The 16,587-nt window shown below is 47.7% G+C and overlaps 2 protein-coding genes and 1 pseudogene across 8 annotated transcripts; 1 reads left to right on the top strand and 2 right to left on the bottom strand.

The window, feature by feature from the left end:
* Positions 1-5,336: 5,336 nt before the first annotated feature.
* LOC133151033 (putative uncharacterized protein DDB_G0290521) lies at positions 5,337-7,678 on the bottom strand. Its single transcript, XM_061273762.1, has 7 exons — positions 7,618-7,678; positions 7,454-7,529; positions 7,212-7,315; positions 6,178-6,614; positions 6,017-6,102; positions 5,773-5,944; positions 5,337-5,684 (listed from the first exon to the last, which is right to left on the bottom strand). The coding sequence occupies exons 1-7, from the start codon at positions 7,676-7,678 to the stop codon at positions 5,535-5,537; spliced, it is 1,086 nt and encodes a 361-aa protein (XP_061129746.1). The 3' UTR covers positions 5,337-5,534.
* Positions 7,679-10,870: 3,192 nt separating this feature from the next.
* On the top strand, positions 10,871-13,238 carry LOC133151113 (protein CutA homolog). Of its 7 annotated transcripts, none has more exons than XM_061273872.1 (8): positions 10,871-10,947; positions 11,034-11,138; positions 11,412-11,477; positions 11,662-11,810; positions 12,107-12,166; positions 12,429-12,504; positions 12,577-12,626; positions 12,704-13,238. In XM_061273872.1, the coding sequence occupies exons 3-8, from the start codon at positions 11,430-11,432 to the stop codon at positions 12,801-12,803; spliced, it is 483 nt and encodes a 160-aa protein (XP_061129856.1). In that variant the 5' UTR covers positions 10,871-10,947; positions 11,034-11,138; positions 11,412-11,429; the 3' UTR covers positions 12,804-13,238. The 7 variants fall into 7 exon arrangements, with proteins under 7 accessions (XP_061129856.1, XP_061129861.1, XP_061129857.1 ...); XM_061273873.1 differs by having other exon boundaries at positions 10,875-10,947; positions 11,049-11,138; XM_061273877.1 differs by lacking the exon at positions 11,412-11,477.
* Positions 13,239-13,351: 113 nt separating this feature from the next.
* Positions 13,352-15,362, bottom strand: LOC133151110 (somatostatin receptor type 5-like; annotated as a pseudogene).
* Between the last annotated feature and the right edge of the window lie 1,225 nt (positions 15,363-16,587).

The raw sequence follows: 16,587 nt of genomic DNA, 5'->3' as shown, positions 1-16,587 counted from the left end.
CATACGGGCCACCTCAACATCAGGTTGCGACCCAGCGCTCTGCTGTCACTTTTGGCGCCCCCCACCCGCCCCCCCCCCGCACCCCAAAAGATACCACTTTAAATGAAATATGCCATCGAACTCTTTGGGTGCCAAACTGCCATTTTGAAAAGAAGCCAGCCCACCATGGACGCCCCTCAGCACATGTCAAAATAATCCATCCAAGAAAAGGACAAGCCAAGGAAGATGGGGGTGGATAAAAGCGCACAGGCTGCTTAGTTGCTTGGCCTTCCTCCTAATATTCTGCTCCCCGGTTTCCATGCGGGCTCCTGGAGGGGCGCATCCAGGCGGCGATCAGGCCGGCCATCGGCGCTCATGCAGCCGGCCGACGGAGCGCGGAGGCAGCGGTGCAGGAGGAGGAGGAGGAGGAAGAAGAAGAGGCGGCCGTGGAGATGGTGCAGGCTTAGCGGGACGATACGCGAGCCTTGCCGCATCCAGGCACTCCTCAGTCGGTCTCCGCACGACGACGCGTTCCGGTGAAAAACATCCAGCAGCGTCTTTTCTGCCCAACTTGATTTCCCCCCTCCTTTTTTTTTTAATCTCGCTCCAGCGACACGTCAATCCGCGGCTTTCTCGCTCGTCTTCTCGCCGAAGCTGAGAGGAGAAGAAGAAGAGGAGGAGGAGGAGGAGGAGGAGGAGGAGGAGGAGGAGGAGGAAGAGGATGCTTAGAAGCTAAGGATGAAAAAAAAAAATCGACACAAGCAATGAGGAGGAGGAGGAGGAGGAGGCTCATAAATAAAAACGTCCTTCTCAACAAGTCACTGCATCTAGAATGACATTTTGCAAAACAATACAAGCATTTTATTACAAGCCCCGACAAAAAAGGTTTTAAGAACTAAAAATGGTGGAAAATCGCCTTTTTGTGCAGTTCATTTGAAAGGAGGCATAGCAAAACGTTGGCCCCCTTCTGCACAGTCAGTCCCAAGCGCCCTTTTACACTTTTACAAGCCCAATGCTAATGCTAGCTCGGCGGTGCGCACTTACAAAGTCATTAAAAGTAACCAACACACTCTTTTTCGGCAGCGGCCGTGCCATCTGTTGTTGTTACTGGCACCCAAATGGCTGATTCGAACTTTTCGGGTGCCCCTCTCATAATCAAAGGTGTGAGCTTGACTGTTGGCCACGCTAATAGTAGCCAGGCCATTTTGCGCACGCACTCTTTGTTGTTGCAAACAGTCCCAATTAAGTAACAGATCGGTGGCAGGCTCCCGAAAGAAGTTGAACTTGGCGTATCAGAACCATTTGATTAGTGGTACAAAGTGCGGCCGTGGGAAATAGGACAAAGCAAATGTATCGTTGACCACTTTGTTTCTCGCCGCTGACACGGACGGCTCCTGGCCGTCTTGCCCTTCTGATTGGTCGCCAGCGTCATCACGTGACAACAAGTGTGGCGAGCCGTGGCCGGCTGGCCCGCAGCGACGCTCCATTACACTGCACTGCGCTGCACACACTTTGTATTTTCTCCTCTCACATTGTGCCACACATGAAGGCGCATGCTAATGGCTAGCGGCGGCGGCGCCAATTCTCCTTTTCGTTGCCTTTGTGCCGCTTCACGTCGAGTGCTAGGGTCCTACTTGACTCTGGGAGGACTTCACTGCTGAACTTCTCGAACGGGATCCTACCATCCGTCTGTCCGTCCCGTGTCAGCTAGGCCCCGCTACCTAGTCCCTCGTCGCTCTTTATTAGCATCGAAGACAACTCAACGAAATGTAGTTCCAGTATTGTACAAGTACGGAACACTGGCGGGGCTAGGATTTTTTTTCCCAGGGGGGGTCTCGTGTGGTCTGCAAAAGTCAACACAAAATATTCTTCACTCTTCAAATTTACAGCCTTCAATGAACCTGGCAATGAGTTTTTGGTTTGATCAAAGACATTTATCTCGAATCGTGTTATTCTTGAGGTCCTTGTGTCTTTGATGCTGCTGTAAATTCTCTGACACATGCAGCGTTCCCCATAGCAGTTAGCTGCGGGCTACGCATTGTGCTACGAGGACTAGCGCCCCATCCTACACAGCGTTTGAAAGCTTTTGGGCTTCAATAGCTCCACTGTCCACTTTTAGCCTGGAGAGGCGGCGTTTGAACTCCAGCAGCTGACGTCCCTCCCACGCGTAGGCCGTCCAATGCAGCCTGACGCTCGTACTCTTGTCCGACCGACTTCAGGATTCAGCCATGGACTTTTGCTGGGTCACAAAGGCCGGGTCATTAGCAACTATTTTTTGGTGCAGTCCCAAAAACAACACCCCGTTACGAATAAATGATGCTTACCAAAACATAGCAGCTCTGGCTAACGCCGGCTAGTTTGTAGTGCTAATGCTAGCTGAGTATTGCTAGCGCTGCCATTTTTGTCAAGCTGGATAGACAGACATAAATACTTCTCTAATCTTTAGGTAACGGCCGTGTTTGACCGAGGGCCGTAGTTTTGGTCAGGACTCGGAAGGCCCATAAATCACGTGAGGCTACCTTTAATTCTTGCTTGCACTTAATTTTAGGCTTGCTTTTCCCAAAATATTTTGGGTTAGGGTGAGCATTCGCCATGGATAATCCCACTTGAGATGATCTCAAGTGGACGCAGCGAGTCGTTTTGTGGAATGACGAATAATAGAAGGCGGTGTCGTGGTGGTTCAAGTGGCCACCAAGAAACGGCTCCCTCCTCTCCTCTTCCTTCTCGGGGGTCTAACGGACATGTTTAACATTCTCTTCCTGTTCCGCCTCCTCATGCCAACACTTCTTCCCGCCTTCCATCATGTCATACGTCTTGTTGTTACGTTGGCATCTGAAGGTTAAACACAGGAAGATTGTCCACACAGGGACAAACAGTCAGTCGACGGCGTGATGGATGATGATGGATGGATCGACTCCGTGACGGAATCTGGTGGAGGTCCTGAGAAGAAACCCAAATACTCTAATGGAGGGACCGCACTTTTAGCGTCGCAGCAAATCCGCCTTTCCGAAAAGCAAACGGAACATTTTGACAGCATTTGAGGTCCCCTGTAGTGGCCGCCGTGCAACGTTAGCATCAAGACTTGCGGCTTTGAACGTGTCGCTCGGCTGTATTGTCACCCTCAGGTGTTTCCTTCATGAACGAATCAAGGCGTCACACTTTTGTTTGTCTGAATGAGACCAAAGAATGAATTTGGCTGCAAATTTGACAAAAAAGCAACAAGTTCCCCTGCGACCCTCCGACGCTTCAGGATGAAACAACTCTGCGGCACGCCATTCTGAAACAGAAGGGGTGGGGGGGGGGGGTGAAAGTGGGGACGCTGCAGTCGGCGTCAATGTCCTCTGCCACGCGGCGTGCACTTAAAAGGCCGGCGGCGAGAGCTGATTAGAATGCAGAAGAGGACGGCTCTGCTGCAAATTGAAAACATATCGATTCTCCTCATGCTTGGAGGAGGAGGAGGAGGAGGAAGAGCTGATGGACAGGCACGGAGAGGGAGAAGAGGATGAAATCAGCTCATAAAATACTAAAGAGTTTGCACAAAGTACACATGCACACGCGATGGGCGGAGGGCCAGGTGGTCACCATGGCAACGCGGTCGGGGCGCCGCGTCTACGTGAGAGTGCGTGTCACGTCCAGCTGTGGTGGCGAGAGGCCACGGATGCCGACGAGGGAGGACGTACAGATGTGCTGACTGCACAGTTTCCATGGGAACAAGCATCCCCCCCCCTTTCACCGCCGCCTCCTCTCGGCGCTGCCATCATTGCGAAAAGCAGCCGCTTATGTGTCTTCCCGCGTTTTGATGTGCATCCGTGCACTCGTCTTTTTGCATGTGTGCTGAGTGTGTGCGGCGGTTAGGAGACGCTCATCCAGTTTCATTGAACATGGAGGCAATGAGAGCAGTGTGAGGGAGGAAAAAGGAATGTTATCAAACAGAGTGGCTGCGTGCACGTGCAATAAATCAGTGGGTGCGTGCGTGCGCGCGCGTGTGCGTGTGTTTAGGTGATGGGCATGATGCCCCCACGAATTTCCACGGACAAGTGCCGAAATGTCGTCACCCAGTGGCCAATACTGCCACTGCATGTTCAATCAATCATGGACGTCACGGCTTGTTTGATAAAACCCACGGTTTTTCATTAAAAGAAATAAAATAAAATAAAAATAAAGATTATGATATTTTACATTTTAGATCTTTTTCCGGGATTTTTTCTTAAAACTTTATCCATCCATTACCCACTGAGCCATAGACGTTCTGGAGAAAACCATGAAATATGTCGTTTATTTTACAAATAAAGTCGACCCCCACCTTAAAATCAAACGTGTGGTGCCGTCAATGTCAATAATCTGTCGCAAAACCCAACGCGATTTATTTATTTATTTATTTATTTATTTATTTATTTATTCATTCATTCATTCATTCATTCATTCATTCATTCATTCATTCATTCATTCATTCATTCATTCATTCATTTATTTATTTATTTATTTATTTATTTATTTATTTATTTATTTATTTATTTATTTATTTATTGTTTGACATGAATATCAGCGACGTCGCGGCTTTACGATTGACGGCAGTTGTCACACTTTACGACGTATGCATGCGACACAATGACGTATTCAACAGCGCGATCAAGTAGCACTGGAAAACAAATTTTCTCCTGAGTAGAAGTGAACAGTCGAGTTCACAGTATAAACAATCCCTTTATTGTGATTAGTAAGTGAATATATTCGAACACAAGCTAAACTAGCGCTGCAAACATTGCAACCATCCCGGAACTTTCTAATTGTTTTAAACGGACCTGATTAAACGCTATTTAAACGCAAATTAGGATGCACGTGACGAATTTAGTATTATTCTTGTTAATGAGTTATGCTTTTAAAAACTAACGTTTGAACTCGGGATTTGAATTATGAAGCCAGAAATGAATGTGATATCCCTTTTCCGCTGCTCCCGCTAGGGGTCGCCACAGCAGTGTCTCCATTTTTTTCGATTTGCGTCCGGTTTAATACCTGACCCACGTTTAGCCCATCAACAGGTGCTAATACAGTCGTCGATTCTATTCCATATGCATTCATTGACAGCATATCAAATCTAATGAAAGAAATGGTGTCCGATTATTTGTTCGTTTTTTTTTTTGTCCTGCTGCTGCTGCTGATCTCTGCAACGCTGCCATCCGACACCTGTGGTCGGTCACGTATGTTTCTCACCACACAAACAGACAATCTATTCGGACAACCTCATAAGAGTCTCATGGCAGTTCAATTTGGAGATGCTACACATTTGACTGAAAGAAATCACCAATGAGAAAGACAACGCCTTTATTTTGCTTCAAACACATCAGTTGAATAAAGTGACATTTATATACGATTCCGAAAAAAACCTATCAGAACCTTTGTTTTCAATTGAAGTGTCTTCTTACGACTGGCACTCCATTTTCCACACGAGGAAACAAGCGGTGGCAACCGAGCTCGAAAAGAAACCGATACATTAGAATGGAGCTGATCGCCGTGGGCATGCTGACGCCCTCCCCGACGGGAAGCGGCCGCGTCCCTCGTCACATCAGTCGGACGCTGCTCAGCATCACTTGCCACACCTCCAACCAGTTGATGCTCCCCATATCAAGTTGAGGACCTGCGAAGTCCAGCTGGAGCTCGTCGTTGAAGTCCAGGTGGAAAGTGCCCGTCCCGCCGCACTTGATGACGATCTGAACAGTGACAAGATGGCGGCAGGCTCAGTAAGCGCTCCGACTCTTTCGCCAAGCGGCGCCAAAAACACATTTGTCATGCAATCACCTTGAAGGGGAGACCGGGTCCGAAGGGGCGTCCGCGGGGAAGGTCTCCGGTCTGCTTGCGGTCCAATCCGGAGTGGAGGGTGAAGGTTTGGCTCTCCAAGTCCATATTCAGGTGCAGCGCCTCCATAACGTACTTGCCGTTGGCGTCGCGCCCGTCCAGGTTGACCACCAGCCTGCCACACAAATGCCATTGTGCAAGCTGCCTTCTTTCAGAGTGTGCGTGTGTGTGTGTGTGTGTTTCTTACTTCTCTGCTTTGGGATCGGATCGTCCTCTGATGACAATGCTCCGGCCCACACTGAGACCGTCGAGCACGGCTTGGTACCCGCCCATCTGCGCGCACCGGAACAAAAAAGAACGACGACAACGAGGCGATGCACTTTAGAGACGGCTCACCCGTTAACTCACCGGGTTGGCAATCATGGCGAGCAGGCACGAGCATGTCACGTCGTGGGAGGAACACGCCTCGTCATTGGCGGACATTGCGCACATCTCCAGCTCCCCATCGGTCGGAGGAGTAGGACAGGTGGCAGGCTTGGCCGTAGTGGGAGCAGGAGTAGGACAGGTGGCAGGCTTGACCGGAGCAGGAGCAGGAGCAGGAGTAGGACAGGTCACGGGCTTGGCTGGAGTGGTGGTGGGACAGGGAGCAGGAGCAGGACAGGTGGCAGCGGGACAGATGGGGCAGGGAGGAGGAGCAGGACAGGTGACAGGCTTGGCTGTTGTGGTAGTGGGGCAGGGAGCAGGAGCAGGACAGGTGACAGGCTTGGCTGGAGTGGTGGTGGGGCAGGGAGGAGGAGCCGGACAGGTGACAGGCTTGGCTGGAGTGGTGGTGGGACAAACAGGACCTATTGGAAAGGAGAGCACACATTAGAAGATCCTCAAATGTTGCTGTTGCGTCCCGCAAAGGGTTCAACAGTGGCCACATTTCGAGAGATGCCTTGAACTGAATAAACTCATCAAATGGTTAAAAAAAAAAAAAAAGGAACTACACAGAAGTAATTCTCCATTTGGCCAGGAGGTGGCGGCATCTTCTGCAAGCGGAAGTCGGCCCCTTTTTTCTTCTCCAGGCTGGCTGTCACGCGCGCGCACTTGGACTATTTCCACCATGAAGTTGTAGGCAAAATGTGATCTTTTTTTATTTTTTTTTCTCACGTAAATATCAGCAAGTCCTAATTTTAGTGACACGCTCCAGTTCCAAAACAAGATGTGTACTCACGCTTGCAGATGTAGTGTAAAGAACGGCCACATCTGTTGTCATTCCAAAGACCCCAGGGCCACATTTCAACGCAGTGTTCATTTCCATCAATGTTGTTTGGTTCACCGTCATTCCATGCCCTGCGAGAGAAAACATTTTTGCCGCTAACTATTTCAGGGAATTTTTTTCTCTAATAACAATGAGAAGAAGTCTTCTCAGGGTTAATCGTCATCGGAAGGACACTCACGAGTAGTCGAAAGGTGTTCCGTCTGCCCACTGCCACGGTTCGCCAGTGGTCTCACGTCGCAGGCCGATCCAGGCTGCGTCACCTCTTCGAGATTGCAGCCAATCCTGCAAGAAAGACAAAGTTCAATGAGAGAGAGAGAAAGGTGAGCGAGCGACTGAGCGAGTGGTGGTACCTGCTCCCCTTGGTCCAAAATGCTTGTCAGGTGGGCTCCCTTAGACGCACACTCGACGCTAGCGTCCCACCATGTCTTCTCGTCGTATCCGTAGAAGTAACAGTGTTTGTTGTATTCCAGCCATCCGGTCGGACACCCGAACAGCTCTGGAACGACAACAAGAACATGATGAGAGCCACGCATGATCAACAATGTCCTCAACACATATCGATCATCTATCAAATAATTGCTCACCAGTGCAGGTCTGGCACAGTGTGAGGGTCATCAAGAGCCTGGCAGCGAATGACGGCGACATGGTGCGGATGGATGCGGTGGGCCCGGCTCAGTCAGAAAACCACTTGGACTTGAATGAAGATGCTGGTGCGTTGCTCGCTCGCCAGTGTCGGTGGATGATGCTTGCTGAACTTGCCCTTTTGAAGGTGTGCCACTCAGCTCCTCCCAAGGCATGCCCCCAAGATGATGATGCTCTTTGCGCACACAGGGAGGGAGGGAGGGAGGGAGGGAGGGAGGGGTCCTAAGTTTTGTCCTTGAAAAAAACAAAACTTGAAAGTGAACATGCCTGTGTGGAGTCTGACTTGGAAAAATTGGACAGGACGTGGGTGACGTCATTTCAAAGCTTCAGACGAGCCTCTTAAGACGCGGCCAGAAAATATCACAAAGAGTAAACCTGCATTAATCTTTTCTTTTTTTTCAACCTGCACAGTGAACCAAAAGGCCGACGACACTATATGGAAATCTCCTATCATGACTATTTCCACGAGTACTGGTATTGTCCGTAAAAGCCGTCATCCAATCTGCTCCGAGGTAGCCACTCTGCTATACTATTCCACAATGAGCTATCCGTATATAAACTATTGTAATATCGCTTGGGCTAGTACTCACCGGACCAAACCTAAGCCTACATATGGTCTGCAGAAACCAGCTCAAAGAGTCATATGTGTTGTACATTCATCTCAGCCTCTTTTTACTCGGTCGGCTAGGTATCCTGACTGTCTTTCAAGTGAATCATCACCTTCCCTCCCCTATTTCTGTCATAAGCCATTTAGACATATTTCTCAGGTCCTTAATGACAGCTCAAATGACCTCAGACCACCAATAGCCAAACGCAATAGGCTACAGAGGGTCAAAGCTTTACACTATTTCGAGGGGACTCACCAATTTAAGAAGGCTCTGAAATCACTTCTCTCCATATGCTATGCTAAATGAACCCGGATCCATTCATTATTCTCTTGAGTTAGAGTTATACCCTATTGCTGTGCATATTTGTCGATCCATTGAAATTTAAATGTACTCATATTTAGGCGGCTCGGTGGCGCACTTGAGTAGCACGTCCGCCTTACAGTTAGGAGGGTGCGGGTTCGATTCCACCTCCGGCCCTCCCTGTGTGGAGTTTGCATGTTCTCCCCGGGCCTGCGCGGGTTTTCTCCGGGCACTCCGGTTTCCTCCCACATGCTTGGTAGGCCTATTGAACATTCCAAATTGTCCCTAGGTGTGAGTGCGAGTGCAAATGGTTGTTTGTCTCTGTGTGCCCTGCGATTGGCTGGCAACCGGTTCAGGGTGTCCCCCGCCTACTGCCCGATGACGGCTGGGATAGGCTCCAGCACGCCCGCGACTCCCGTGGGCACTAAGCGGTACAGAAAATGGATGTCCTCATATTTCTGGAGAATGCCATTTGGTAAGCCAAATGCCCCCGGAGGGCTTTCTAGACATTCTCCATCACCTTTATTTAATCGATGTACATTTGAAATGTTTTTGTATGTGAAAATAAACAAAGAAAGAAAATGATATATGCGTTTATATATGAGCTTCTCACGAATAGCAGAGGGAAGGTGGCCCTGTTTGCATTCTGCAGCAGCAGCAACCTCGAAGATGGGGGCCGTGCAGGGACGGACAGCCACCTGCACATTCAAGGCGCAACACAAAGTCAACACGTTGGTATGCAGCGGAGGAGTTTGACAGCTTGTTACAAACTATTAAGTTTGTCCCTGTTTTTGGGTGGAGGTGACGCCCATCTGCGCACCTTCCTTGCGAGGAACGCTCCCGTTTCTCCCCAAGGCCGCAGATTCAAGGTCACAGTGAAACACAAAAACAAATACTTTGACACTTTTAAATACTGAATAAAATGATACTAGTGTATCACAGTGAAACACAAAAACAAATACTTTGACACTTTTAAATACTGAATAAAATGATACAACTGTATCCGTTTAGGAACAGGCTGTAGCCGGAAAGAGATTGAGGTGTGCATTTGCAGGCATAACACATCCAAATGGAATGTACTCTAAAAGTTGTTGTTTTTTCTTGTGTCGTTTACTTGTATGTATATTGTGTACTATGTCTTGTCATCGTGGGATAGTGGGAACGTCATTTCCATCTCTTTGTGTGTCTTGGCATGTGAAGAAATGGACAATAAAGCAGACTTTGACTTTTTGACTTTGACTTTTTGACTTTTCTTTTGCAGTCATCTGTTGAGAACATTCATTCAAATCAAATTGTTACTTTTTTTAATCTAATTGTGATTCATTCGTTTGTATCCATCTGGGAATTCCCGGTATTTATCATGTGCTACATGAATTGTTGATAGCGTCCCTAGCTCATAATTACAAACACGTATAAAGAAAAGTTGAAACAGTTAGGTTTCAACTTTGATTATTATAATTTAAATTATATATTTATAATATATAACAGGCAGGGTTCAGAGCAGGAAGATCAACTCTGGACATGATCTTCACCCTGAGACAGCTGCAGGAGAAGTGCAGAGAACAACATAAACCTCTCTACATGGCCTTCGTTGACCTTACCAAGGCTTTTGACCTGGTGAGCAGGAGCGGCCTTTTCCAAATGGTGGAACGGATAGGTTGCCCGCCAAAACTCCTCAGCATCCTCCAGTCCTTCCACACTGACATGAAAGGTACTGTTCAGTACGATGGGTGCACTTCTGAGTCCTTTAACATCCGCTGTGGTGTCAAACAGGGATGCGTTTTGGCACCCACTCCGTTTGGGATATTCTTCTCTCTCCTCCTGCGCCAAGCCTTCGGAACATCAACTGAAGGAGTTTACTTACACACCAGGACAGACGGCAAGCTATTCAACCTATCCCGACTGAGAGCAAAAACCAAGGTCAGACCACTCACCATTCGGGACATGTTGTTTGCTGATGATGCAGTATTGGCAACACACACACTATATATATATATATATATATATATATATATATATATATATATATATATATATATATATATATATATATATATATATATATATATATATATATATATATATATATATATATATATATATATATATATATATATACGTTGAAACAGTTAAGTTTCAACTTTTTATATGATATATTATATTTTATATTTATATATTTATATTATATATTATATTTTATATTATATTTTATATAATTATAATAATTTCATAATTTATTGCAGTATATCAATTCTTCACTCAACGGAAGCTCACGATGACGCTTCCTGTGACGACATCTGAATGCGACACAATGACGTATTAAGTGCGCGCTCAAGTAGCACTGGTAAACAAATGTTCTTCTGAGTGAGTATAAGTGAACAGTCGAGTTCACAATATAAACAACCCCTTTATTGTGATGATTACTAGTAAGTGAATGTTTTTGAACACAGATTGTCATCTCTTAGTATCAGTTGTCGGCTGGTAGAACTTCTCGTGTTCTCGACGTTACGGCAGTGTCGTCGCTCGCTTGGCGCTAGCAGCAGGTCAATTGACACGTACGTTACCGTTTTTATCTTATGGCACTTATATACTCTTTAAATACTTTTGATCTTATGGCACTTATATACTCTTTCAATACGTCCTAGCGGCTAATATAAGCTAACCGCTTGTTTTGACAAAGGAGGCGTGACAGGTGGTGAAGCAAAACCTACGACGCGACATTTTTTGAGCATGATTAAAATGTGTTTATTATTATTATTTTTTTAATGTAAATGCAAATGTGTAAGCTAGATGCTTTAACGAATGTGCTTGTGTCTTGTCCCAAGCAGCTTTGCGTGTTTTGGGGCATGCGTATTGGACATCCACGCTTTGAGGCGCTGCAAGGTTGGCTTCTGGTTAGTGTGTACAAGCTGTACAATCTATAAGCCTTGTGTGTCAATGTGACTTTACTATTTATGAAGAAAGTCTGCATCTTCTATTAAGTTTGTATTAAAAGGCTGCGCTTTTTGCTCCTTTCCCCGCAGTAAGTCTGCAAAAGTGTTTGCTCTCATGACGTCATTTTCTCCTCTCCTCGCTCAGACGGTGCTGCTGAGCGTGTTTATGTTCCAGCTGCTGAGGAGCGTGGGACCCAGGGCTTTCTCCATGGCTTCCGAGACGTATGCATCGGGCGCGCACTCGGCCGCTTTCGTCACCTGCCCCAACGACACGGTGGCCAAAGACTTGGCCAGGTTGCTCATGATCTTCAGGAAGCAGTCTTATTTTGCATTCTGTTCCACACTCCATTTAGTTTTTCCAGTATCTTTTTCTAATTCCAAAAATTGCGTTCTTTTGCCGATTCTTTTCATCTTCTTTAGTATTTTACATTAGATTTTAGATTTGTTTTTTTTATATTTTAACAAGGATCAAATATATACTAAATGTCGAATGCATATAATCGCTGATAAAATTGCACATATTATTGGTGCTCAATGGGCAATTGGCCATTTTCTGAATGTGTGTTGTTTGTTTTGTGTTGCTGGCGCAGGGGCATCGTGCAGCAGAAGCTGGCCGCCTGCGTCAACATTGTTCCAGCCGTCACATCCGTGTAAGTGTCGCACTGGCGTAACGCTGCTCGCAACAAAATGACACTTCTCTCATTAATGGAGCAACCTTGAACTAACGTCAGACAATCTGATCCTTCTTTTACAAAGATCCGTCATTCGTAGTTTGCTTGAGTTATTCTCAAAAGTCTGGCCCCTTGCTACCTACTGTCCCAATACAAGATTCATATTATTATTTATAAGTACTTTTTCAGGTGTTCCTTGAGAACCACCGACACGATTATTCTGAGGATATTCTTCGCCCAGGTCAAACTTTGCTGTCGTTAATATCGCCAGGTACGAATGGCAAGGGGCCATCCAGGAGGACAGCGAGGTTCTGCTGGTGAGCGAGCGAGCGAGCAACCCTTTCAAAATGCACGTCGAGATGTTTGACGCGCATTTTCGGCCCATTTAGATGATCAAGACCAGAAGCTCCAAGGTCCTCGCTCTCACCGACTACGTGCGGTAAGTCCTCGAGTCGGGCGTCAATCGGGGGCGCCCTGTTGCATTCTAACGGCCGCGCCGTTCCTCGCCGCTCCCAGTCAGAACCACCCGTACGAGGTGGCCGAAGTCATCAGCCTGCCCATCCACCAAGGCAACCCGCCCTACCTCAAGTGGATCGCCGACGTCGTGCCCGAATGAGGACGCGGTACTCGCGGGCAGGTGACTAGTATGCTAATAACTCCCTCCCAAAAAAAAGAAAATGGCTGTTGTCGAGTTTGTATTGTGGTCTCTAGGAGGCGTTATCGCTCCTTCATTTCAATTGATTTCACAGAGCCATCAAACTGCAATCGTGATTTTATTTTGTACAAACAAATATGGGAGCGTAAAATGGCGGCTATCCTATGAAAACAGTCATAACAAACACAAAAGCATACAATAATTGCTACAACAATGACTATATAAAGCAGTCAAACTGACCTGTTTTCAAATCGAGATTTTTTTTTATATAATGTAAAAAAAAAAAAAATGCCAGCGTCCAATAAATACACAATAGGATTTCACTGCAATCTCCACAATGTCGCGATTAGTTGCACCACAAAAAAAAAAGAATACAATAAAGCTGAATTCATATTATCTTAAGTCTCAGCTTTTTTTTTTTTGTTAATACCTTATAACACTTGAATATTTTACACATATTAACCATACATATACTATATCTAGACAACAATAACTATATTAGCAGCAGCCACACTGAGGTTGAACTAGCTTTAGCGCTCAGCATTAGCGCTCAGCTTTAGCGCTCAGCATTAGCGCTCAGCTTTAGCGCCGACGCACATCCGGTTGAGTTGAAAGTTTTTGCTTATGGTGTTAAATGACGCATTGAGGGCAGGGTTAGGTTGTGAAATGAAGGCTTTGAAAGTGACAGTCGGGTCTCCAATGGAGTACAAAAGACTCTTTGGTCCCTTGACATCATTGAGGAGTTTTGTGTTTCCGAAAGGGAACACGTTCATTTTGAAACCCGCAAAGGACACGCCAGTCACAAGCAGCTGATTTCCAGCGCCGACTTTTTATTTTTGTGACTTTGGCTCTCCCTGCTCCCGTCCTCCTCCATTCTCCTCCTCGGGAGTCCCCTCTCTCCCAGAACCTTCCGTCCTGTTCTTTTGCGGGCTCGCTTCGCCGCACTCGGCCCCCTCGCCTCGGCTCCCCGGCCCGCGCGCAACCATGCCGCCCCAGTCCTCGGTGGGGCGCCGGCCCCCGTCCGACTCCACCCTTTGGCGGCTGCGCACCCGGCGTGAGGCCCGGCACAGAGCCCTGCGGAACCCCCGCTTGAAGTTGTCGGACAGGAAGGCGTAGAGGATGGGGTTGGCGCAGCTGTTGGCGTAGGACAGGGCCACCACGAAGAAGTAGAGGCCTCGCAGGTCGCCGGGCAGAACCACCGAGAGGTTGACGATGTTCAGGGCGTAGAAGGGGAGCCAGCACAGCACAAACACGGCCACCACCACCACCACCATGCGGGTCACCTTGCGCTCGGAACGACGGCGCCGCGTCGATGTCGCCTGAGCGCGTTTGCCCACGCTGCGGACCTGAGGACCAAACGATCCCTTATCGATAGCAAAATGATCCATGCCTTCCTTTTTACGGCTTGCCTAAGCACTCCTTACCTTGATGACGATGAGCAGGTAGCACATGCAGATGACCAGCAGGGGGCCGCAGAATCCCACCGCAAAGGTGTACACGATGAAGACGGTCTTCCAAAGCTCGACCGGCTCCGGCCACACGATTCCGCAGTCCCCGCCCCCTCGCCTCACGTCGGCGAACGCCACCACCGGAAGCACCACCACAAAGGAAGCCAGCCACAGCGCCGCGCTCACCGCCTTGGCCACCGGGGGGCGCCGCCAGCGCCCGGCCCGCACGGGCTGCGCCACGGCCAGGTAGCGGTCCACGGACATGACGGCGAGGCAGAAGATGCTGGTGAACTGGTTGATGGCGTCCACCGTCATCACCACCCGGCAGAGGAGCGAGCCGAAGGGCCAGGAGAGGAGCGCGTTCTGGGCCGCCAGGAACGGAAGGCCCAGCATGAAGAGCTCGTCGGCCACGGCCAGGTTGAGGATGTAGATGTTGGTGGCCGACGAGCCCCGGCTGTGGTTGACCACCACGTGGATCACCAGGGTGTTGCCCGCCAGGCCTACAGCGCACACCACGCCGTAGATGAGTGGGATCAAGACGCCCGCCGGGCCCGGGAGGGGTCCCTCTGACCTCGGCGGCGCTTCCCCGCTCCAGTTGTGGGTGCCGTTGAAAAGGGACCAGGCGGCAGAGGGGACGACGTCCTGGCTAATCGGAAGGAACTCCATGGGGACCCTCGGCTGGCATTCGGGAAACCTGCGCGTTCCGTCAGGTGAAAACAGAAAATGAGCCACTTTGCTTTGCGACTTCCATCCATCCATCCATCCATCCATCCATCCATCCATCCATCCATCCATCCATCCATCCATTTTTTTTTGTTGGTCAAATGCATAAGCCGTCAAACAAGGCAAACAATGGTGGTGTGGTCCTTTAAATGGCCTGCCAGATGTTTCCACTCTGTATGTCAATAGATGAAGCGGACGGAGGGAGGCCAGCTGAATGGTAAGGCCCTCATTATGTTGGCGCTCCGACGCCATCACAACATAAACAAGGCTGGCTAATGGTCAGTACGCGGCGCGCAGGCACACCCGCTGCCTTTGCTTGCTTTTTTTTAATGGCCGATAATTGGCGCCGCTCGGCTGGGGATGAAATGTTCCCGCATAGGGAGGATAAACAACCGCCGTAAACCCGCACCAAATGTGGAAGAAAGAAAAAAAAAAGTAAAGTGCAACTCTCAAACAAGTGAAACTCTCAATATTTAAAAGAAGAAAAAAAAAACTGACAATTTGGCCTGCATCTTGTCAACCTTGATGTCATTTGGCGCTAAGGGAAAACTACGGGAGCGAGAATTTACCACACATGGGTCAAGAAAAAAAGAAAATGGCACCATAATGCATGCTGGGTGCTTTCCCAGATCCAGCCCAGCGCTAATTAACCGATTAATTAACACAAGGAACACGTGACGCACGGCCATCGGGCATCAAGTAGCGCTAAGGTGGCTCGACGTGGGCGTACACGAGCAGAAGTCGATTCATCGACGACAACCTTGATTTGAATGGATTTGCTGGTGTACGCCGGGGAAATTGCTCAGATGGCCTCAAATTGATGAGATGGTAAATTCCCCCCCCAAATAATCAATCGCTGTCCTGTCATGGACGAGGGACAGTGCGCCATTGAACGCTTAACACACACGCCAGCCAGACATTGTCCATCATGATATAAGATTAATAATAAAAATATCATATGTAAAAATAGTTGAACAAATATTTAAAAAATACATTTTTGCTCATTTCAAGCAACACCTGAGACGAAACATACATCCTCAAAATGGATGACAACAGAATTGGAAAAATGATTCATGATGCACTTAATAATAAAGACAGTAAGAATGCAAAGGTACAATGATCCATAAAAAGAAAAAGTCAATGCAATACGTGACTCATGAAATGATGTGAGAGCGCCCCAAACATTCCAAATGATTCAAAACAAATAACTTGTCCGCATACTCAATGCATTCATGATAAGACCAAAATAAATCCAATCATTCAAAATAGCGTGTCTGATAAATACAAGAATGCAGCTATAGAATATTAATGAGACTATCAATACAGTTGAAATACATCATCCAATATGCTTTCATACTTAGCACCAAAATTGCAAATAAACCATTTAAATGAAAAACAAAGAAGTGAAGAATCAAATTCTTGCTCCAGTTGAAACATTTTGTCACCCCAAAATCCATCATGTTTTTTTCCTAATGATACTCCCAAAAGTGTTTACCAGGAAATCCAAAAGACTTACCTGTTCCGATTGCGAGTCCCTGTCCAAAATGACGGAGCAGGCGGGAAGATGCAGCCAG

Source organism: Syngnathus typhle, linkage group LG3, assembly GCF_033458585.1.
Source record: "Syngnathus typhle isolate RoL2023-S1 ecotype Sweden linkage group LG3, RoL_Styp_1.0, whole genome shotgun sequence".
Lineage (NCBI taxonomy): Eukaryota > Metazoa > Chordata > Actinopteri > Syngnathiformes > Syngnathidae > Syngnathus > Syngnathus typhle.
The sequence above is the reverse complement of the archived record's forward strand: the minus strand, read 5'-3'. Positions and strand labels throughout refer to the sequence as shown.